The sequence below is a fragment of the Astatotilapia calliptera genome, chromosome 11 (genome assembly GCF_900246225.1).
Source record: "Astatotilapia calliptera chromosome 11, fAstCal1.2, whole genome shotgun sequence".
Classification (NCBI taxonomy): Eukaryota; Metazoa; Chordata; class Actinopteri; order Cichliformes; family Cichlidae; genus Astatotilapia; species Astatotilapia calliptera.
The window spans coordinates 35,535,345-35,558,287 of record NC_039312.1 but is presented as its reverse complement, the minus strand read 5'-3'; the positions used below and the strand labels follow the sequence as shown (position 1 = coordinate 35,558,287).

General features: G+C 49.0%; 3 protein-coding genes across 8 annotated transcripts; 1 reads left to right on the top strand and 2 right to left on the bottom strand.

Annotated features, from left to right (window-relative positions):
• Positions 1 to 2,007: 2,007 nt before the first annotated feature.
• On the bottom strand, positions 2,008 to 12,393 carry LOC113031818 (zinc finger protein 850-like). 4 transcript variants are annotated; one of them, XM_026184257.1, is made up of 11 exons: positions 11,893 to 12,202; positions 10,160 to 10,401; positions 9,990 to 10,062; positions 9,504 to 9,616; positions 7,711 to 8,411; positions 6,310 to 6,618; positions 6,069 to 6,129; positions 5,053 to 5,360; positions 4,865 to 4,954; positions 4,462 to 4,615; positions 2,008 to 4,259 (listed from the first exon to the last, which is right to left on the bottom strand). In XM_026184257.1, the coding sequence occupies exons 4-11, from the start codon at positions 9,565 to 9,567 to the stop codon at positions 3,532 to 3,534; spliced, it is 2,415 nt and encodes an 804-aa protein (XP_026040042.1). In that variant the 5' UTR covers positions 9,568 to 9,616; positions 9,990 to 10,062; positions 10,160 to 10,401; positions 11,893 to 12,202; the 3' UTR covers positions 2,008 to 3,531. The 4 variants fall into 4 exon arrangements, with proteins under 4 accessions (XP_026040042.1, XP_026040043.1, XP_026040044.1 ...); XM_026184258.1 differs by having other exon boundaries at positions 10,160 to 10,398; XM_026184259.1 differs by lacking the exons at positions 10,160 to 10,401; positions 11,893 to 12,202 and adding an exon at positions 12,216 to 12,393.
• A 72-nt stretch (positions 12,394 to 12,465) lies between these two features.
• mrps12 (mitochondrial ribosomal protein S12) lies at positions 12,466 to 14,754 on the bottom strand. Of its 3 annotated transcripts, none has more exons than XM_026184262.1 (3): positions 14,551 to 14,754; positions 13,072 to 13,122; positions 12,466 to 12,998 (listed from the first exon to the last, which is right to left on the bottom strand). In XM_026184262.1, exons 2-3 carry the CDS (start codon positions 13,118 to 13,120, stop codon positions 12,616 to 12,618), a joined length of 432 nt encoding a protein of 143 aa, XP_026040047.1. In that variant the 5' UTR covers positions 13,121 to 13,122; positions 14,551 to 14,754; the 3' UTR covers positions 12,466 to 12,615. The 3 variants fall into 3 exon arrangements, with proteins under 3 accessions (XP_026040047.1, XP_026040048.1, XP_026040046.1); XM_026184263.1 differs by having other exon boundaries at positions 14,577 to 14,754; XM_026184261.1 differs by lacking the exon at positions 14,551 to 14,754 and adding an exon at positions 13,252 to 13,802.
• On the top strand, positions 13,467 to 22,545 carry LOC113031819 (ectonucleotide pyrophosphatase/phosphodiesterase family member 7). The gene is made up of 6 exons (XM_026184260.1): positions 13,467 to 13,964; positions 15,468 to 15,778; positions 19,000 to 19,145; positions 20,911 to 21,534; positions 21,626 to 21,896; positions 22,361 to 22,545. Exons 2-6 carry the CDS (start codon positions 15,529 to 15,531, stop codon positions 22,432 to 22,434), a joined length of 1,365 nt encoding a protein of 454 aa, XP_026040045.1. The 5' UTR covers positions 13,467 to 13,964; positions 15,468 to 15,528; the 3' UTR covers positions 22,435 to 22,545.
• The last annotated feature ends 398 nt before the right edge of the window (positions 22,546 to 22,943 follow it).

Genomic DNA, 22,943 nt, shown 5'->3' with positions numbered 1-22,943 from the left:
TAATATGTACAAAAATAAAATCAAGACGTGCCACATGTGCTTCTGTACTGTGAGCTGCCCCCTTTTCAAAGATGTTCAACAATGTCTTCAATAATAATTATAAAAACAAAATTGATCTGGGACACACAGCATCTTCCCCCTGGGCCAGCGCACTTTTGGGCCGATGAGCCGGGCTGCAGGCCCAATTACCAGCCCACAGGGTTGGCCTGGAATATCCAATCAGAGTCCTTAATGACACAGGCCCCTCCCCTAGTTGCTGTTCCAGCTTGTAGAAAAAAATTATTGTGGAAGAAGTTGAAGAAAAGGTGAAGCTAGAAACAATAAAAAGAAATTAAAAGTAGATGCAGCACCGTGTCGAGTTAACCACGTTAGCTGCTGTTAGCTCCTGCACTGTGAACTGTAGTAACAGGCAGTAACCAGGCCTCCACAAGCTGTGGTGACGTGAGGAAGAGACACAGGAAGTGAAATTAACATGGTAAGTAAATAGATGGGGGACATAATTAAGAGAGAACTAAATAAATATGACTTCAGGAAAAACCCAGTGAACTAAAAATATGCAGAACATCTCCAGATGTGTTGACGCGAGCAGCCTGAAGGCCGTGCTGCAGGTGTCTGACACCTGGAGGCGTCAGTGAGGCTCTGTGAGCAGGTGTTTGGCTTCTTCCAAGCTCACAGCAACAGACACGAGCCAGCGCCTGATGAACAGGAGCCGAGTCAGCAGGATCAGCAGAGCTTTTACTCTGGAAGAGCTTCAGTGGTATTTGTTTGTTTGTGTCTCACTGCCATGAATGATCTATGTTCGTGACATCACTAGATGACCAAAACACATCAGGAGTGGAACAGACCACGCCTCGTCCTAGAATCGTTCGGCGGCGCTTTCACGCGTCGGAGCGTTTAAAGAGCTGAGAGCGGCTTCTTCACGCTGAGCTGTCCTGTTTTGGTGCTTTGGAGCAATCCTGGCCTCCTACTGCTTTGCTACAGAATCGTTTAATTCCGGTGCCATCCAGTGGTACCAGGCCTCTTGGCAAATGCCCAATCTGGTGAAGCTCTCTCTGATGGACCCCCACAGTCCAAAACGGCATGCCAAAAAGAAAAAAAAAACAGTGTGCTTACACATTAAACCCACCCCAACCGGTCGCAGCAGATGGCCCCGCCCCTCCCTGAGGCTGGGCGGTTTCTTCCTGTTCAAAGGGAGTTTTTCCTTCCCAGGTGCTTCGTACTGTAGAGTGAAAACTCTGCATCAGCAGAAACAACCACCAACAATCATATGACCCCCTGTGAGCAGCACTTTGGCGACAGTGGGAAGGAAAAACTCCTTTTTAACAGGAAGAAACCTCCAGCAGAACCAGGCTCAGGGAGGGGCGGGGCCATCTGCTGCAGCCGGTTGGGGTGAGCGAAGATGTAGCTAAGAATCAGAGGTGGTGCTCTGCACACCACCGAACAGCCCAGAGACGGCGGTCGTTTACCCCATAAATGCATTTGATATGTAAATAATAAAATGCACGAACAGTTTGTGAAGGTCTCAGTTTAATGTTTCAGATTATAAACTCTCTCCATGCTGGGACACCTCAGATTCCTGTCTGCTTCCCACAGACTGAACATGGAAACATTTAAACACAGGAAATATCTACAACTCGTGGGAAAATCCCTCATGGGGAAGTGAAAGGTTTGTTGGACGTGACGTAGAAACTCTCACAGGTATTCTCACCTGGCGGAGATTTCAGTTTCATTCATGGACATAATGGTAAATGGCCTGTATTTGTATGACGCTTTACTAGTCCGTAAGGACCCCAAAGCGCTTTACACTATACACAATCATCCACACATCCACACACTGGTGATGGCAGCTACATTGTAGCCACAGCCACCCTGGGGCGCACTGACAGAGGTGAGGCTGCCGGACACTGGCGCCACCGGGCCCTCTGACCACCACCAGTAGGCAACGGCTGAAGTGTCTCGCCCAAGGACACAACGACCGAGTCTGTCCGAGCCGGGGCTTGAACCGGCAACCTTCCGATTACAAGGCGAACTCCCAACTCTTGAGCCACGATCGCCACATAATCCCACTCATTTAAGCTCCCTGTTACACGTTGTTGTATTTAACTTGAGCTGCTGTAACAAGAGAAGATAAATCATACCCAGCAGCCACTTTATTAGCTACACCTTGCCAGTACAGGACTGGACCCTGTTTCTTCTTCCCAGCATCGACGAGGTTCTGGAAGCATTCCTCAGAGACTCTCCGTGTTGACGTGACACCATCACAGACTTACTGCAGAGCTGTGGACCGCATCCATGACATGTGGTGACTGTGGAGGCGTTTGGAGGACGGTGAACTTGTCACGGACGTGCCAAGAAACCATCACGCCCTCCCGACAGAGAGATCCTGGATGTTGTGGCAGATATTCTGTAGCTCATCTGCTTCAGGGTGTGATGTGCTCAGAGGCGCTCTTCTGCATACCTTTGTTATAATAAGTTATATAAGTTTGGTCATTCTCCTCTGATCTGGGGCACCACCCGAGCAGTTTCTTCCAGAGATCTGTACTCTGTAAACTCAGCAGCTGTACCTAATAAAGTGGGCAGTGAGTGTAGATATAAAACTTCATAGAGTTCATAGAGGCGTACTGCCACCTGCTGGTAGAAAAATATCAGTCGTGTGACGGGAATATTTCTGTTGTTGACATAATTCCACAGATCTTTCCTCAGGATGCGATGAAGTGTTGGAGCGTTCAGCACTCGTCTTTTAGTGTTTCCTGGTTGTAGTGGAGGAATCTGTGGTTCTGCAGGAACACGCAGCTGCTCGAGCTCCGGAAACAAACTCAGGTTCAGGTTCAGGTGAGCTCAGAGGCTTTAAAGACGTGGTGACTTTAAAAGTGTACAAACTGGTCCAGGGACAGTTTTTTAGTTCAGACTCTACAACAGCACGAAGGCCTCTGTGTAGCTGACCTTTGACCTTCGTGTATCAGCTGTTTTACCTCTATAGAAATGAAATCAGAACCAGGGCTGCTGATGTGTAGCACCAAATATTCAACGAGCACTAAAAGTTTGAAAAACCCTTCGTGACCACGCCTCTCGTTTGAAACACGTGACCTCCAAATGAGAAGCTGTCGGCAAAGTTCAGGGGTCACATCCGGACACGCGTCTGTGGTTCAGGCACCAAAAGCACTTTGGTTAAAGGGTCAGTGTGGTCCAATCAGCCGGCCGGATCATGGACCGGTGGCTCGTTTGGAGGCAGAGATTCGTTCTGTTACTTGGGATGCTGTTAGCCTAGCTTAGCATACAGGCTGAAGGCTCATGCTTCTTCCTGTTTCTTCACTGCGTCCACGACAGGAATGTAATGACAGCTGCAACAGGAAGTGAGCTGAGGCGGGGCTAACAGCATCTCAGAACCTTTCCTTTAACACAGATTTAACTGAGCGCGTCCTCTGAAGTCCTTCTAATATCTGAGGCTGAACTCACACTGGTTTCACTGGTTACTCGCTGACTTTTGTCCACACTGGTTTTCCCAGCACGGGCCTCCCTCTCTCACCGCTTTCAGAGACTCTCATTGGTCGAGGAGGTCCCGGCCTCCCTCAGCCCGGCTGGCTGCAGCTCGTGCTTCTTCATGTGCTTCCTGAAGACTCGGGCTCCGCTCAGGTTCTTCTGGCAGATGTCGCAGAAGTACGGCCGAGCCTCCGAGTGCACGTCCACATGGTAGGTGAGCTCGAGGGCGCGGCTGAAGCTCTTGCTGCACAGCGGGCACTGGTAGCGGACGCCCGAGTGCGTCAGCTGGTGCTCTTTGAGCGAGCTGCGCTGCTTGAAGGTCTTGGGACAGATGGGGCACTGATACGGCCGGGCGTCGGTGTGCAGACGCTGGTGCCGGCGCAGCGCGCTGGAGAAGGTGAAGCTCTTGCTGCAGATGCTGCAGGTGTAGGGTCTCTCTCCCGTGTGGATCCTCTGGTGCTCTGTCATGTGCACGTGCTGGATGAAGCTCTTCCTGCAGGTGGGGCACTGAAAGGGACGCTCGCCCGAGTGGATCCGCAGGTGCTTCTGCAGCGCCGACGCTTTGAAACAGTCGCGCCCGCAGACGGGGCAGCAGTGCCGTGATTTCCCATCAGCCCCACTGTCGGCCTGTGGATTCAAGGGTCCGCGAGGACTTGTGGGCCCATCGCGATCTAAGGATCCATCAGGGTGTAAAGGTACATCAGGAACTGTGGGCCCGTCAGGGTCTGTGGATCCGTCAGGGTCTGTGGGCCCGTCAGGGTCTGTGGGCCCGTCAGGGTCTGTCAGAGACATCAGAGAGAACTCAGAGGAACACCGACTGCTGCTGAGGAGAGTGCCTGCAGGCTTTATGAGGGCAGTCAGCGTTTCAGGGTCAAACATGCAGCCATCCAATCATCATTTAGAAAAAAACCAAACTGCCGCTGCCCTCACAGAGCCAGTCGGGAACAATCAATAACTAATTAGTTAAAGATGAAGACTCACTGCCGCGCGCTGGCCTCCAGTCCTCTTCCTCACCATCAGAGTTTATCAGCCCGCTCACGTCTGGCTCTTTATGCTCCTCGCTGTTGCCCCGCCCCTCAGTGGGGCGGGGTTTGTTAACAGAGGGCTCAACTCCGGTGAAAACATCTACGGAGGTCTGTAGAAGTAGACAAAGACAGGAGGAAATCAAACTACAGTTAAATGTTAGCGTGATTATGTCTCCAGATAAATGGAAGTAATTTAAAATCAGTGTGACGTGATGTGAATGGCGAGCACGCGGGTTCACACAGAGGACCGGAGCGTCTGTCGGTGAGGCCTTTCATTTACAGCTGCTGCGTTCTGTGCTGACCTCGTTCTGCACCTCAGACCTGCACACAGGTTCACCTGAGACCAGCTGTTTTCTTACCTGCTCATTCACGCCTTCATCCACCTCCTCCTTCTTCTTCATCCCCAGCTCCACCTTCCCGCCCTCGATCTTCATGTCGAACCAGAACACCTGAAAGATGCACAAAATCTGATCTGAGTGCAGTTTCTATCTCCCGCCTTCAGTCAAACGCACGCTCAGATGAAAGAGGTTTGAAGTCTGGGCGTCACCTTGTCGGCGGGGTCGGCGATGAGCCCGTCCCTGATGTGGGTCCTCATGTGCTGGCGCAGCAGGCAGGGCTTCAGGAAGCTCCGGGGGCAGATGCTGCAGGCGTGCGGCTTGTCGGCCATGTGGGTCTTCCTGTGCACTCGCAGGGTGGCCGCGCTGCTGAGGATCTTCGCGCATACCGGGCAGCGGTGCGGCTTCTCCGAGTCGTGGACCTTGGCGTGCTCCAAGAGAGCCGACATCCCCGGGAAGCTCCTCCCACAGCTGAGGCAGCTGTGGGAGGAGCTTTCCTTCGGAGTATCGGTGCTCCCGTCTGAGGACGAACAGGAAGAGGGAGTGAAGGACGTGCGTAACTCAGCTGTTCATGTCACCTGGTGCCGTATCGTTAAAGCTCGCTTCAGTGTAAACCTGAGCTCCACGGTTCCTTCAGCCTGTTCCCACCCACACAGATTTACCCACTGCCACAGCCCACCCGAGTGACGCTGACCAGTGTGAGAGGAACTTGTTCCACTTTCTAAAACACAACAATAAGCTCAGTCACTTTAAATGTCACATCCTTTTTCTTATTTTGGTCCCTGATGCAGAATTATTCACAATCACCGGACCTGACAACCCTCTGCAAACGTCCTCCACAGCTGTTCAGACCTCACTGCTCTCTCCAAACATCACTCAGTTCATGCCGCACTAAATTCACTCACACAGCTCAGTCTCGATCTCACCACACTGCCTAACGCCCGAGTCCTCGCCAGCTAATCTGCTGTAGGACACGCAGGAGCACGCCAACATCCAACAGCAGCACACCGGCGCCGAGGAAAGGTGTTAGCTGAGATGTGACGGATGTTCAGGGATAACGTTTACACTCTGGAGTCATTCAGGAGAAAAAGCCTCCGTGGATTCTCACAGACTAAAAGGACGGACAGCTAAACTGTGGAGAACATAACGTGTGGCATGAAATGAAAAGCTGCTTTGCCGCAGCGCGAACGGGCCGACCCGTCTGAAACGAGGAGCTGGAGTTTCTCACCGGTCGCCGAGTCTGCGTTCCCGTTCTCCACTTTCATCCCGCTGAGCGATTCACCCGTTTTCTGGAACAGAGCGCAGATCTGAGGTCAGTTTACCTGCATCAGCTGTGAGCAGATTATGAAGCTAACCTGCGGCTCCTACATTTCAAACACGTCCTCCATTGAGGACGTCAAATAATCCTCTTACATTCTGCACTTATTTCCAATTTCTGCATGTTTCTGAAGTCGAGGCTGACTGCTCACCGGCTGGTCTGAAGGCTGTGATTGGTCGTCAGCGGCGGCGGTGCTGCACTCTTCCCTGCCGTGGATCTCCTGATGCTTCCTCAGCACTCTGAGCACAGAGAAGCGCTTCATGCAGACGTCGCACTGGTACGGCCTCTCTCCGGTGTGAGAGCGCATGTGCTCCTTCAGCCGCGACGCTCGGCCGAACTCTCGGCCGCAGACGCCACAGGTGAACTGCTGCGCCCTCTGGTGGAGCTGCCGGTGCTGCAGCAGCTTCTCCACTGACAAGAAGTCCTTCTGACACAGGAAGCAGTGAAGATTCATCTCCCCCTGAGTTTCAGACAGACGGAGAACAACCTGAAGCTTCAACTTTTAGCTCAAACCAACTCACAGCAGCAGCTTTACATCTTTACAAGGAGGAAGACAGAACCAGGCTCGGGAAGAGAAAGCAGAGAATAAACAGAGGTAATGCTGATAATGTCTGTCTGAGTGCAGACGAGACACCCGATATCTCGCCCTCTGTGGCGACACGTTGTGTCTTAAAATAAAGACCTGAGAATCGAATCGCAGACTCGGGGGTCAGAAGGGCGTCGACTACGATAATGAGTCCGACCTGGAGTTGAAGAGACAAAATGATCCCTGAGAGGAACCAGGAGAGCAGAGGGGACCCTGTCCCAGCGCTCTGCTGTCAGGTTAACACCTGGTGTTCAACATCTGGTTCTCCAGCTGTGGGGGGACACGTTACTGTTCGACTTCACTGGGAATTGTCTGATGTTTCCTCAGAGAACGTCAGTCTTCCTTCTCTCTCCCCAACCAATCACAGCAGATGGCCCCGCCCCTCCCTGAGCCTGATTCTGTCCGAGGTTTCTTCCTGTTAAAAGGGAGTTTTTCCTTCCCACTGTCACCAAAGTGCTGCTCATAGGGGGTCATATGACTGTTGGGTTTTCTCTGTATGTATTGTTGTAGGGTCTACTGTACAATATAAAGAACCTTTGGAGCTTTAAAACTGAATTGGATCGCTGTGAGCTCCACCTCCAAACAGAACTTCGGACTTGGTGTTTCTCCTGTTATCCGTCCGAGTCCTGAATTCTGCTTGACTGGTCCAAATGAATTCCCGCCTCTTTTCCCAGGATTTCAGTGTGAAGTTGGAGGAGGTCAGGGCAAAGCGTGACACTAAGTGAAACTAAGTGAATTTAAGCTTCAGTTCGTTGAGCTTGAACCTGATTTTATTGCTTATGACAGACAGAAACTGCGAGGAGCGGCGCGTGAGCCAGAAACAGCCAATCACAGCGAGCCTCTCGCCTACTTTAAGTCACGACACAAAAGGAAAATGTGACACTTCTAAGGAAACTGTTCACACAGACCAATCCCTCCTTTCACACTCTTCCAGCAGTCATGTGACCACACCTGTGTAACACTCACCTCTCCGTCGACACCTTCGACTTTGACCACCTGGATCTGCTCGGCGTGCTTCTGCAGGTGTTTCCTCAGCAGACCCGGCCTGTTGAAGCTCTTGCCGCACAGCGAGCAGGGGTGCGGCTGCTGCCCCGTGTGCAGCCTCACGTGATCCCTGAAGGACGACGCCGTGGAGAAAACCTTCTCGCAGACGGAGCAGGAGTACAGGTTCTGTCCCGTGTGGGTTTTCTGGTGGTCGACGAGCCCCGTCCTGGAGGCGAAGCTCTTGGGGCACAGCGAGCAGAGGAACGGCCTTTCTCCAGTGTGAGTGCGCTCGTGCTGGACGAGGTGGCGCCGCTGGACGAATCCTCTCCCGCACACCGAGCAGCAGTGGGGTTTCTCTGCGGCGTGGCCGAGCCGGTGACGCCGCAGGCAGCTGAGCTGGGCGTAGCTGACACCGCAGTCGGGGCAGGAATACGGCTTCTCTCCGGTGTGAACCCGCTGGTGGACCGCCACGTTTATCTTCTTTGTGAAGCGTTTGCTGCACAGCGAGCAGCTGTACGGCTTCTCGCCCGTGTGGGCGGTCATGTGATCGACCAGGCGGGAGGGACGCGAAAACTCCCGGCCGCATACCGAGCACCGGTGGCGGCGCTTTGACCGGTGAGCGCTGTCTGAAGCCGGTTCATCTGGTACAGAGAGACTCTGCACACCTGGATCGAGCCCCGCCCCTGCAGGACACAAACACATAAATGATCATTAAAATCACGTTTTATTTTATTATTTTTATTTATTTATTTTTTGATGTTGGAGTGTTTATTTTTAAAATCTAACCTTTGACTGTTGAATGAAATGTGAAGATAGTAATGGGTGAGGACAGTGATGAGACCACTGGGATTATCTTAGCATGGATACTTTATACTTATAAAGTAATTATATTAGCACATTTTCCCCAGTGTGTAGAAGAGATAAGCAATGCCTAGTGCTGAAGGTTACAGTCCCGCTGTTCTTTCCCCAACATAACCACTCAGACTGGCCATAATCATTCTCATTTCATATGGCGCAGTCCCAGGCAGTGCCATGTAATTGTACTCGCAAAGAGCCGTGTAATATTATGCACACCCTAGAAAGAATGTATCAGAAGAATATGACACATGCTTTTAAAATGTCCTTTTACAGTAATGACACTGACATTGCTGTGGCAGTTGAAGGGCACACAGTGGGGTTGCATAATCTGCAAACTGGGAGGAATAAAAAAATGTATAAAGATATATTTTAAAGTTTTGTGGGATCAACTTAGTATTTCAAATCCCCATTAAATGAACATAGACTAGTCAGGTGGACACAATGTCTTGCATATTTTTCTATTTGCTATAGAAAAGTAGTAGCTCAATTTTGTTTCCTATTTTCTTTTTTTTTGCCTGTCCCGTTTGGCTCTTTTGCATCAGAATTGTTGTCTAAAGGCGAAGAAAGATGCCCAACGGATTTACTTTACCAAACTGACCATCCCAGCCTTGCCGTAATGGTCCATTTGATTCACCTTTTATTGTTTATTTTATTTTCACTTACTGAATGCGGGACAGACTTGACTGGGGGAAAGAAGGGGAGAAAGAGAAATCACGTTTTAAAGGATTTCAACTTTCAATATGTATCACGTGAAAACCAATCAGAAGAGCAGCGGTAGAGGAGGACGCTGGGCAGACGCTCCTCCTGCAGCCTGTTGCTGATACCTGCAGAGCTGTTGGATCCAGCCTTGGCCTGATATCAGCGCTCCCCCCGTAACTCCGCTCTGACACTAAAATAACCCAACGAGGGTCCCTAACCTTGAGCAGGGAGCTGCTGACAGTCCTCTCCTGTTTCCTCAGGCTCCTCCTTCACTCCATTCATCTCCTCATGCTCTCCTCCTCCTCAGTGTTGATGCGTCTCCTTCAGGCTTCTGAAATAATAATAATAATAATAATTGCATTTATAAAGCGCTTTTCGAGACCCTCAAAGCGCTTTACAATTCCACTGCTCACTCACTCTCACATTCACACACTGGTGGAGGCAGCTACAGCTGCAGCCACAGCTGCCCTGGGGCAGACTGACAGAGGCTGCCATATCGCACCTACCGGCCCCTACTGGCCAACACCAGTAGGCGGTAGGTGAAGAGTCTTGCCCAAGGACACAAGGACCAGGACAGAGAGAGCTGGGGATTGAACCAGCGACCTTCCGGTCCCTGAACCACATTCGCTCCGACCAATAAACAATTGTTCACAAGCTTCCTGCTCACAATGAAAGCACCACAGAGTGTTAGTGTGCAGACGTACCTGAAGCCTGGTTGGTTTCCTCTGAGATGAGCCGCATGAAGCCGCCGTCGCCCGGCTGGAGTGAATCCTCACACTGAGACAGAAGCAAACATTAATCAACCTTAAACGTTTGTCAGCGTCTGCGACACCACTCTGTCCTGATGACACACCGATGAGCCAGCGTGGCTCACCATCATCAGGAGTCTTCTCTCATTCCTCTGTCCTCGTGACCTGAAAAGAAGCCTCGGCGCTCCACGCTGACGGATGTTTCACTAATCGGTCGCTTTGAATCAGCTAGATCGATACACCGCAGCCCCGCCTCCTCTCCATTTGCACACAGCATCACTCAACTTAACTTCATCATCCTCCGGACCTCTCCACGTATCACTGGACGCCTCCTCCCCACAGACCGCTACCCTACTGGGGGCCACTTCTCCAACAGAAGGGAAACAAGGAGAATTTAACCTTTATCTGTTCAAATCATGGTCAGTATGTGCGAGGTGGTCAGGAGGTCCAAAAGTGAGTCTGCAGCCATCTGTGAGACATGGTGGAGGCTCTGTCCTGGTTTCAGCTGCATGTCAGCCAGCGTTGGAGAGCTTTGATCAAACTGATCAAGTATGATCATCAGAGTTTGATCCACCATGCAGGAACATCTAGAAACATCTGATTGGCAGCACCTGCCAACGCAGTGAAAGCACATCTGGATAGAAACACATGCAGTGGATCGCCACAGGCAGTTTTAGACTCAGATCAATTGTGGGATTAAGTACTGAACAGTCGTGAGCAACGTGATGCTGCCGCACAGTCGACGGCAAAACGACACGGGAAGCCGAGCTCGACTCCGCGGGTACCGCATGCTGCGCTCTGTTGGTCACAGGGAGCTGAGATAAAGAAACACATCGGTGCGTTTGTAAGAACACTGTTATTATAACGTTACAGGACACTGTGCCAGCGCTACAGGACGAAAGAGACTGAACAGAAAATGTGAATGTACCTTTAAGCTTCATGCTATTAAAAAGTCACTTTATAACAAAATAAATACAAACCAACAAAAATATCTTTCATACAAAAAGTAAACTTTGTTCAAATGTGTATTGTCCACATGAACAGTATGTTTGAAATCCATTTGTACGTTTTATTTTTAAATGTTCAATTAATTTTGTTTGTGCTCCAAATAAATTAGAAATTGCCCTCTTCTCTTGTTCTGTGCCCCACCTGAGCCCCAGGTGTGGGACCGTCACTGTGGAACACCATAAGTCATGGATGGGCCTCCCCAGAGCCCGGACCCCTGAAGCAGTGTGGGATCATCCTGACAGGGAACAGAACAACCGGCAGAAACATCCAAAGCAGCAGGCTGGAGAGCTGCTGGAGGAAGCTGCCCGAGTGGTTCAGTGTTTGCACATATTTCACGTTTTCATCACAGAACATAAAGAAATGAGAGGTGGCTCAAGACTTTTGCACAGCGCTGTGTGTCTTTGTCTGCTCTCACTGTCTGTTTCTTCTTCCTTTACCGCACGGTGAGCATTAAAGTGTGTGTTCGGAGCTTCCTGATCACACAGACAGCAGCTCGGAGCTCACGCTGATGGTTTTTGGTGCTTTAACTCGGAGCATCAAACGGACAGCCAGCTAGCCCATCAGCTAGCCTAGGAGCTAGCCCGCTATGTTAACGTAAAGCGTTCAGAGAGAAGCCCGGAGCTTCAAACACACTCGTCCGTACAGAATGGGCAAAGAAACGCCCGAAAAAGGATCTAAACCCGACGGTGTTACAGGAGCATCCCTGACAGCAGAGCGGCTGATGCTTAGCTGTGAGTGCGGCTAGCGCATGCTAACGCTAATTAGCTGTGATGGAGGCGGAGCGCCGGTTTAAAGGCTTCACAGCCGCCTTTGGCGAGCTAACCTGCAGGTGTACGGATGGAGCTCTCACCTGTCTGTCAGCAGCACTCACACCGACTCCAGGAGAACTGAAAACCGGAGAATGTTTTTAAAAAAATGAAGAGCCAGACAGCAGGTGAGTCCCAACTGAACCCAACAGTGCTGCCGCCGCTGGCCGGAAGGTGAACTTCAACAACACTGCAGCGAGAGGCGGGCGTCCGCGTGCGCTCACGCACACTTGAGGTGACACAAAAGGAGCCAGATGTTTCCATCTACGTCATCATACTTCACCTCAGCCTCACCAACATCTGCAGCAGCTTCACAGTCACCTGTGAACTCTGCGGGTGAGACTGCAACAACCTGGAGGTTACTCACCTGGAACTCATGGACAGGTTATCACACAGGTCAAGCCAAGGCCTTTATTTTATTCTTCCTCCCACATGAAGGCAAACTGAATATTTGAGCTTATTCATCTCTTCATCAAATATGCAACACGGCGGCGAGGCTGCCTCTGTGAAAGGCGGCGCTGCCTGTTTTTTAGGGACTTCCCTCTGAAATGTGACCTCGACACGTCCTGTAAACAAACACCAACTCAAACTGAAGTGACGACAACAACAACAGTGTGGGGTTTTTTTAGGATGAACAGGAAGTGTCTTTAATTCTGGACACTGACAGCAGATCATCACAAACATGGAGCTGAGTGAAGCTCAGGACCGTCGCCGCCGCTGGCAGGAGGTCACCACACACACCTTGCACCCCTCCCCCCACAGTCAGTCTACTGCTTCTTCTTCACCACGTGAGCGCAGTCATATTTGCCCCGCACCACGGTGAGTTTGACCCCGGGCAAGTCCTGTGTCCGACCCCCCTGCACAAGCACCACGTTGTGCTCCTGCAGGTTGTGCCCCTCCCCGGGAATGAACACCACCGCCTCCTTCCCGTTGGACAGCCGCACGCGGGCGCACTTCCTGTTGGCGGAGTTGGGCTTCTTGGGCTTTCGGATCATCGTCTTCAGGATGACCGCCTTCAGCTGGGGGCGGCCAAACGTGGCTCCAACGGCTTTGGGAGGGACTTTGGGCTTCCCTTGGCGATGCATCTGGTTGAGCGTGGCCATGGTCCTGGAAAGGAGGGGGGCGGTCCATGCAGAGGCGTGCTGGGACGCTGCAGAGGGAGGGGTTTATGGTTAAACACTGAAATAAAGTCGGCGCTTGTTCACCTGATGTCTGACACACACCTTGAATCAGCGACGTCAGTGCCGGTCTCAGACTCCACAGAGACGCCATTCCTGAAACATCAGACGAGAACATCTGTCAGGAGACCGTCAACCATCAGCTGACACGCCCACATCAAACACTATTAAACTATTATACTATACTGAAACATTATTTCAGGTTGGTATTTTGGGCTGGGTCACCTGACCCCTCAGCGGGTTGCATCTTTTAACGTCAGCTCCGCCCAAACTTTTCATCAGCACTTTAAAATCAAACGTCTGCGACGCGTTTGGGACGACTCGTCACAGGACTCTGGCATTTATTCAGGAAACAGAGCGGTCCTCGTCTTTGTCCGTCAGACGAGCGTCGGCGCAAAGCTCGGCTTGTGTCTCGTGTTATAAATCAAACAGCTCACTGACAGCTGGACTCGCTCATCGGCTGTGAAACTTTACTTCCTCCCTGCGAGGTCAGTTTGGCTGTTATTACACGTCAGCACCTGTAACAGTACAAAAACATAAAACTGCAGCTCTGCAGCTGTTAGACTGCACGTGAAACACGTTGTGTATAAAGGCTCATTTGCATCATGGAGCCCTGCTCTCTAGAACTGACTGTGTGTGAAGCTGGATTTAAGAAATAGTGCTTTATAAAGTTTTTAACAGCATGTTTACAGCCATCTCGTTTCAGTACAGGTGGTGTTGGTTGGTCACAGCTACAACAGTTTCTCTAACTGGCCTCAGGTCAGCAGGAAGTGTGTGCCAAGAACAGCACCACAGTAACTAGAAGCATCCTCAGCTCTGAGATCTGATCTGGGCACAAAGACCAGCAGCTGGTGGCCGACAGGTGTGTCCGGGTTCTGGTGGCGTACTCGGAGAACAAGCCGCTGAGAGCTTTGAGCTGATGGAAACCATTTTAAAAGGTGACTGTGCAGGACTGGGAGCCAGTGACGTGTTACCATAATCTAACCTGCTCGATATGAAACATGAATTCATCTGATTACAAAGAAGCTGAAAAGAAACTAAAAGGTTCGTCTTGGCAGCAGGACACGAGCTTTCCGTGGCTTCTCTAGAATTACTGCAGATTAAACCTTTGTTTTTACGCGCGAGCACGCAGCAGCTCTCGGTGGGTCCTCGTGCACGCGTCAGCGTTTAACGTCTGTTAAACTCACGAGAACTGAACGCGTGCAGTTGTTCCACTAAACCTGGGGTGGGCAACTCCAGGCTCGGGGCCGGTGTCCTTGAACCAACACAGCTGATTTAAAGGCTAAATTAGCTCCTGCAGTTCTCCAGAGGTTCTCCTAATCATGTGGTTCAGGTGTGTTGACCCAGGGTGCGATCTAAAACCTGCAGGACACCGGCCCTCGGGGCCTGGAGTTGCCCACCCCTGCACTAAACTCCTGTGGAAGGAGCACACCTGTGCACGCGCTGATGTTTATACGTAGACAGCGTGGCTAACGCTTAACATCGGCTAGCTTCAGGACACACGCGCACACACACAGGGGTTACCGGAAGTTTGCTCGCTCCACGCACACCTGCTGAGAGTCCCGGACAAACAGCCTCCGCGCCGGCGGAAGGAATCGGAACTCTGACCGGTCAAAGTATTGACGGCATTCCAGTGAAATCTATCAAGGACGTCGCGGCACGAGCACCACGACCTCTCAACAACCCGGAAATCCTTCCGCTGTCAGTGCGGCCTCCACTGGCGCATTACTGCCCCCTGCAGGACGAAATATGGCCTGCATTTGTATAGCGCTTTACTCGGTCCCTAAGGACCCCAAAGCGCTTTACACTACATCCACCCATTCACACACACAGTCACACACTGGCAATGGCAGCTACATTGTAGCCACAGCTGCCCTGGGGCGCACTGACAGAGGCGCCCCAGGACCAGCGGACGGGGTCACTTCGCGTTTCTCCTGATTTCTTCTTCTTCCTCCTGCCGTCCATCCATGAACCTCCTGAGCTCCTCTTCTCCTCCCTCCTCCGCACATGCTCAGACCTTCACAGCAGGCCTCACCTCGGTCTTTAAACCTTCCTTTTCACTCGTGCCGCTCTCCTGTCAGAAATCACGACTCATCTCCTCGCAGCTTCTCTGTACGTTTTCATTGTATTCTACAGTTTGTAATAAACGTCATCGTCACCAACACTTTATTTAAACACTTATTTAAATGTGTTTTTTCCTGCTTATCATTGTGTATTATTCTGTTTTTATTGCATTTGGCTCTGTTATCAGTTCAGGAGTACAGGTGGCGCACTTTGGTTTCAGACTCTGTAATTACTCTGCAATGGGGTTTTCAGCCAGAGCCGATTCAAGAAGGTCAGCTCAAGTCCTGATAAGTGGCTGAGGCTCCAAGGTTTCGTGCTTCACACATGTCAGCTGATCTCTATCAGACACGGTTACACATTAACCAGGTGGTCCACAGGTGTGCAGGACAGGTAAAGCAGCTACAGCCTCGCTCCGAGCTGCAGTCAGTCGGAGTGAAGATGAAGATGAGGCCGCAGCTGCTCCTGGTTCTGACGGCGGTCGTCTGCGCTGCCGCCAAGCCTCTGAGCAAGGCGGCGATGACGAGTAACAAGCTGCTGCTGATCTCCTTCGACGGCTTCAGGTGGGACTACGACCAGGACGTGGACACGCCGAACCTGGACCAGCTGGCTGCGGACGGGGTCAAGGCCAAATACATCACCCCTCCGATGCTGACCATGACCTCGCCGTCCCACTTCACCACCATCACCGGTAACCATGACAACTTCATTTTAATATCAATTTAGTTTCAAAGTTGCAGCGGTCACAGCCAGTACTGCATTAGGAATACTGCATGCGCTGGAAAGTACACACACTGTACAAGTACAAATATTAAATACCTGAAAGTACTTAATATTTGTACAAGACAATACAGTACAACTTTGTATAGCACATTTAAAACCAGCAGTACACCAACGTGCTTTACAGTAACACAATCATTTATAGAAAGGCAACATTTACAGGGAATAAATACACCAACAGGTGGAGAGCACTAATCAGCCACAGCGCAGTGAAAATATGTAAAAGAAAATACAAACAACTCGACTATTCAACAACAAAATGAAATTTAAATGATTAAAACTACATAAAGAACATTTGCAGGATACAGACACTAACTAGGGAAGGCTGGGTTGAATAAAAAGGTTTTCAATCGCGATTTCAAAGATTGGACTGATTCAGACTCACGAATAGCAGTAGGAAGGTCATTCCAGAGTTTGGCTGCAGCTGTGGCAACAGCACGATCACCTCTGGTCTCCAACCGTGCCCTTGGTTCCCCCAAGAGATCTCAGTGCTCTACTAGGAGTGTACAGGCTGAGAAGTTCAACAAGATAGCTGGGAGCAATGTGGTGTGTAACTTTAAAGGTAAGCAATAGTATTTTAAAATCAATACGGTATTTGATAGGAAGCCAGTGCAGGTCAGTGAGGATAAGAGTGAGAGACTCAAACCTGCCAGTTCCAGTTTGTACAGGAGCAACAAAACTCGAACGGAGTCTCATGATGCAGCTGAAATCTGTCTGATCAACATGAACGGAAATATATTTGTGTCCTTTTGTATTTATACCTCTGTCTTTATCTACTAATATCTGTTTCTGCACTTTACATGAGTGCTGGATTAGGGCTGGGTTTTGATAATCGATTCATCGATTAAAATCGATTCATTAAAATCCTGAATCGATTTTTTAATATAAATTTATTTTTCCTGAAAGGCCAGAATCTCTGGTGAAACCTCACAAAATTTCAACAACCACCAAACAGCTAAAACAGTAAATGAGAGCAGGAACACAAAGACGTAAACACACAGCGCGACCCGCGGATCAGAATCAGTGAGATGTGACTTTCTCACGGTCGGGGCTGGAAGCCGACAGCTCGCTGACTCTGATCTGTCGGCGCTTTGTGTTCACGTCCTTTATGAGCTGATTCTAAAGCTGTTAGTTTGATGTCTCTCCAAACAATATTGACCGAACCAGCAGCAAAAGAAGATCCAAACTACGCTTCACATGAACATCGTCATGATTCACTCTTTCACTGTTTTGCTTCCACCGCGATGCACAGCTCTCTCTCTCCCTCCCTCTCTCTCTCTCTCTCTCTCCCTCTCTCTCTCTGTTTTCTGCATTATTCGCTTGCTTGTTACGCACCAGTCTACTGGTGTTTACAGGCTGTCGGCCGCTGTTTTTTCCCTTTTACATTCTTCTGAAAAGAAAACCTCATTTCTGCTGTTCAATACTGAACAAATTTAAACTTTTTAAAATTATTCAAAATGCAAAACGCTGTGTCTCTAATAAAACCGCTGTAACTTCAGATTACAATCATGTGTTGATTAATGGTTTTCTTTCGTTTTTGATCTACTGCAGAATATTTTTATAAAATCCCAGAACAGGAAAATCTCCTTCATGTTTTTCTGTTTTATCTTCAGCTACTTTGACACAAAGGCCTCTGCTGTGACGCTCACACCTTTGATAAAGTCTCGAAAGTGTCAGCTTCCTTTTTATTGATACAGAAATATGTAAATGTGCCGATCTGAATTATAATATTTCTGACTGTCAAAATTTCCCAGATTCAAATCGAATCGTGGATCGAATTGATTCGGGACCTTGTGAATCGGAATTGAATCGATTCTAGAAATCAGTGACGATACCCAGCCCTATGCTGGATGTTTGTAGGTATGAAAACTCAGTTTCCCCCTGGGATTAATAAAGTCTCTCTGATTCGGAAAAATCTGGGAGAGATGTTCCAGAAAAAAAATCAATATCTTAAATGTTATAATTTACAAACTGCGAGAGCCGTCTGCTTTAGCTGCTTTACAACTATTTTAAGGCTTTTTGAAAATATTAATTAATTTCTGTGACCAAGACATTAAAACAACGAGACCGGAGCAGCAAAGAACAGGTTGTGCAGACGTGGTGCTAAAAACAGCTGGATAGGAGCCACACACAGTAGAGTCGGGCTGATAACCGGCCTCAGCTGGACTGTGATCATCAGGATCAGCAAGTTGGAGCAGACACGCTCCTCCATAACATGTCAGTTTACTGCTGATGTATCAGTACGTGCTGCTGATAATACGCCTCTGAGTGCAGCTTTAATCTGTAATAAATACATGATTTAAAAACTGCTTTCACAGGCACTATCAGACGGGTTAGCTGTCATGTATGTGAGCAGTTTGATTTATAATGCATCAAATCAGTGACCTCAGATTAGGTCCATGTAGTTAAGGAAGCCAGAGAGATAAGCTGTGACGGTGCTGCTGGGAAATAAACCCGTCTGAGACCAGAGTCCAGCGACTGCTGCTCCGGGGACAGGTTTAATCTGAGCCGAGGGTCACGGACACGCGACGATGATGTTAACCAGCTGCTGACGCCGCCACACTTTCTGACATTCAACTTGAACCTTTTGCAGACTGTGTGTGACGCCCATCCCACGGTCTGGTCTGTTAGCTGTGCCTGGAGGACAGCCTGTGATGATGGGAGGAACATTCGCTAATGCATCTCCCTCGTGGCCTTTCAGCCAATAAAAGCTTCCTTATTGGTTTAGTTGGTGATACCTGCTGATTCAGCCTGCACAGTGTAGATCGGCTGTGCAGCACAAACATCTCTGCTTGCTTTGCTGCTTGTCCAGGATTCAAGCCTGTGACCTCATGCATTTATGTCTCAGAAGTTGCACATAGAGTAAAACACAGATGTGTGCAAATCCCTCCAGACAATCTGTAGATTATTTACCTCCTTACCTGTGGGGAAAGAAAGCGAAGGCCATGCACAACCTAAAATCTGGCTCAGCTTCTGTCGGCGTTTCACATCGTCTCCAACTCCTAAATAAAAAGATCACTAATATCCGACCTCTGATAGTCCCTCTCAAATAAAGGATCTTACTTTCTGTCTGCTTTCAGTTTCCAGAGCGGTGCAGTGAAATGTGCTAAAACCTTCCTGTGTGTTCGTTAGGCCGATGGGTGGAGGATCATGAAGTCGTCCATAACTTGATGTTCAACCAAGAGACGAACCTGAAAGTTCCTCACAAAGAGACGCTGAAAAGATCGGAGTGGTGGGACAACGGAGCTCTGCCGCTGTGGATCACCGCTCAGAACCAGGTGAGTCGGGGTGAAGGATGAGCTGCACTGACACAGGAGGACACTGTGGTTATTTTACCAAACACGCAGGAGAGCACCAGATGTAGAAAGTAGACCACATCTAAAGGTGCGATTTCTATGTTTGTCTAATTCGAGGAAAAGTTGGATTCTTCAGGAACATCACTGATAAAAAAAACAGGAAACCAAGCTGGATGAAATCTGGCTGCTTCCTGTGAACGCGAGAGTGCTTCCAACTAGGGCTGGGCCATATTATACCGTTCACGGTAATACCGGTATAATGTTAGGCAACGATAGGAAAATGAAATATCGCGATAGAATGGGAGTAAAACGCGCATGCGCAGCGCCTTTGTTTTCATACGCACATGGCCGATTGTTGAGTGAAACAGATGAACCAGAACTGGTTTGTAAAAATGGTGCAACTTCAGTGATGTGGAACTGGTTTGGTGTTTGTCTGTCAGATACACAACAAAGCACATTTTTTTGCAGAACATGCAAGCGGCCGTTGTTATTGTCGTATTTGTCGGACTAAGATGCTCTTAAATCTGGGAGTAATCTGGGTCCTAAACTCCGTATGCTTCAGGTCAAACAACACTGCAGCATCACTGAGAGTTAAAAACTGTCTAAATTCTTTCATCTTTAATAAAACGATCAGCATTGCTGCTTTACCAGGTGTAACTATAAAGTTTAACTTCCAGGCATCCATGAAAACAAAAGTTATTACATTTAACGGAGTTAGAAGTTAGCAGGAAGCTAGCGGAAGTTAGCTCGCTAGTTTCGCTAGTTACCTAAGCATGATATAGCATGTTCTGACGGAGAGATTTCTGAAAAAAATCAAACGTACAGCTCTGCTATCACTTCCAACATAAATGAAGACAGGAAACTAAACAGCAGTGACGTTTGTAGGGTTACTGAAGTTGGGCTAGCTGCTATATAATGATGTGCTACGTGATCGCTAGCGACACAGCTATGTTAGCATAACATAAACAGTGAAGCTGGAGGACGAACACTAACACTTTTCCACTTATAAAAGTTAACGTGAAGGTTCTTCATGGTTAGAAACAAATGCAATCGCATGGCAGGATGCTGTAAACGGACCAATCTTCAGTCAGGAGAACAACTGAGATAATCCATCCACAATACGAGGTTAGTCATTAATATACTGCAGCAACATGGGAATAGAGCAGCTGCCAGAGAATTCAACATTAATGAATCAAAGGTACAGAAGTGGAGGAAGCAAGAAGAATGAGTTTAATAAAGTTTGATTTATCTGACTGCTTTGTTTCGCTTAATGTGCCTTATAATCCCGTGCACCGAAAAATACGTACTGCACACTGCAGTTTAATGTTGCAAAGCACCTCTTTTTAACTTCAGTGGATATTATACATGGTTATGCTCAGGATATGTCAGCCCATTTCTACTGGAAATGCCTTTTGGTTAAACTTTCAGCAAGGAATTTGCATTTGCACTGTTACATTTTTATAAAGCTTTAATGTACATAAAAACCAGCTTCTTGTTTAAGTGAAAATAAATGGAAGGTTGTCTTTTTGCGCTAGTAATGTTGTGGAGTTGTATTTTGTCTCGCATCAATTATATCGTCGGTTATATCGTTATCGCAAATTTTCAAATATAATATCGTGATAAATATTTTTGGCCATATCGCCCTGCTCTACTTCCAACACTTCTGGGCTGTTTGCAGCCATAACATGATCACAGAGCAGGAGTGCGATGTGGTGCTTACCATTCTGTTCAACTATTCTAATTTCAGGGTCTGAAAACAGCTTCCTTCTCCTTCCCCGGAGGCGGAGCCAACTACAGTGGCCAAGGGGTCAATCGAGTGCTACTGGAGGAGTCCGGCCACCCCGACGACAATGAGACCGAGTGGCGTCAGAAGATCGACACGGTGATGAGCTGGTTCTCCGAGGAGGACTTCCACCTGGTGACGCTGTACTACGGCGAGCCAGACAACGTGGGCCACGCCAAAGGGCCGGACACGCCGGACCGGAAAGAGATCATCCGTCAGATCGACCGCACCATCGGCTACTTGAAGGACGCTATCGATCGCCACAACCTGACCGACGGGCTGAATGTCATCATCACCTCTGACCACGGCATGACCACAGTAAAGAAGAAGCCGCAGGTAGACGAGGTCATCCTCAACAAATACCTGAATTTATTCGAGGTCGCTAAATTTGAAATTCTCGACTACGGTGGGTTTGGCATCCTGACGCCACGTCCGGGTAAGGAGCAGGAAGTTTTTGACGCCCTCTCCAACGTGCCCAATATCACGGTGTACAAGAAAAACGAGATTCCAGAAAGCTTCCATCTCGCCAAAAGTGAGCGTCTGCCTCCCATCGTGATCATCGCAGATCTGGGATTCAACCTGAACTCTGTAAGTACCCCAACGTTTTACCTCCAAGAACCAAGAGCAAAATTCAACAAATCTAGAGAACGTATATCGACTTCATATCGTTTCACACCAGAGATTCATCGTCTACGTGAATAAAGGTGACCACGGCTTCCATAACACCGAGATGGACATGAAGACCATCTTCAGGGCCTTCGGCCCGAGCTTCAAGAGGAGCTACCTGTCCGAGCCGTTCGACAGCATCCACATCTACCCTCTGATGTGCAAACTGCTGCAGATCCAACCAGCGCCGCACAACGGGTCCCTGAGCGTGACCGAGGACATGCTGCTCCCCACCACCACGGCCAAGCCTTCGCTCACAACGCCGCAAGGCTCTTTTACCACAGGTGCGTTGCCCTCGTCTGACGCTCTTCTAGAGTAGCGGTCTGTTATCCAAGGTTCAGGTAGACTCGTCTTTTAAGTCTGGCTTGAGTTCAGGGTCAGTTCACGTTCTCGCAGATCAACTCGCCACCTCACAACTTTTGAAGATGAAATAAATCATTTCATCTATAAAAAGGTAGAATTCTGTACATTGCTTACAGACCTGTCGTAAGTCCGTATCATTTGGTGCCATTGGTCGTCAGGCATTCACATTAAAAACTCTGGCTCCGCCCACTGCTCATCACCACTGATACAAGATGCTGAACCTACAGCCAGCTTTTGAAGGCGTCTCCAGTCCAATCAAAGAATTATTTCATATCATAAGTGAGAGTTTAATAAGACCAGGTAAAAACTAGCCTAGCTTAGCTTTCAGCTCTGAGTGCAGATCATGTGACGTGCACGTTAACCACGACGCTCCTTTCCTTTCCAGCTGGATCGCAGGGAGCTCGGCTGTCCGTGGTTCTGCTGCTGGCCATGCTGCTGTCCATGTTCGCCGTGCTGTAACTGGTCCAGGATCAGTTTGACCTACAGCTGGAGTCAGCGGTTTCCTCATTTACTTTCACTCTGAATGTTGTAACGTTTGCTTCTCCAATAAACATGAACAACGTGAACATTTTTAAAGGCTTATTTTCTGTTTCCTTTTTAACATGTGTTTCACCTGATGTTCCTCTCGGAGGCGTTTCCGTTCGGTCAGACTGAACGCTGGTTGGACATTTTATCAGGTTGTGTCTGATACTGTGAGGACTGCGGGAGCCTCTGGTGGATGTGGAAGGAAATGCAGCTTTTGCATCAAATCTCTTTATTGTCAAATTGTTGAAATAAATCCATCAGAGATCAGCAGCGACTCCTGAAATGATGGAGACGACTAGAGAGGTCACGTGACTCGCTGTGATCGTCGCCACCAAACTGATTTATTAAACTTTACAAAGAAACTACGACAACAGCAGCTGTGACGTCATTCATTTTTCTGCTGTAGGCAACCAGGTGCTGTACAGAGACCGCGCACGCACACG

Bases quoted from the DNA above. Each gene is read 5' to 3' on its own strand.
- LOC113031818 (XM_026184259.1), bottom strand. From the start codon at position 9,567: ATGAATGGAGTGAAGGAGGAGCCTGAGGAAACAGGAGAGGACTGTCAG. The intron at 6,619-7,710 runs GTGAGTGTTACA...TCTGAAACTCAG, and splicing joins TCGAAGGTGTCGACGGAGAG to GGGGAGATGAATCTTCACTG. The intron at 5,361-6,068 runs GTGAGAAACTCC...GTTCGTCCTCAG, and splicing joins GAACGCAGACTCGGCGACCG to ACGGGAGCACCGATACTCCG.
- mrps12 (XM_026184261.1), bottom strand. From the start codon at position 13,273: ATGCAACCCGCTGAGGGGTCAG. The intron at 13,123-13,251 runs GTGACCCAGCCC...CTGATGTTTCAG, and splicing joins GCAACCCGCTGAGGGGTCAG to GAATGGCGTCTCTGTGGAGT. The intron at 12,999-13,071 runs GTGTGTGTCAGA...CTCCCTCTGCAG, and splicing joins ACTGACGTCGCTGATTCAAG to CGTCCCAGCACGCCTCTGCA.
- LOC113031819 (XM_026184260.1), top strand. From the start codon at position 15,529: ATGAAGATGAGGCCGCAGCTGCTCCTGGTTCTGACGGCGGTCGTCTGC. The intron at 15,779-18,999 runs GTAACCATGACA...TGTGTTCGTTAG, and splicing joins CCACTTCACCACCATCACCG to GCCGATGGGTGGAGGATCAT. The intron at 21,535-21,625 runs GTAAGTACCCCA...GTTTCACACCAG, and splicing joins TGGGATTCAACCTGAACTCT to AGATTCATCGTCTACGTGAA.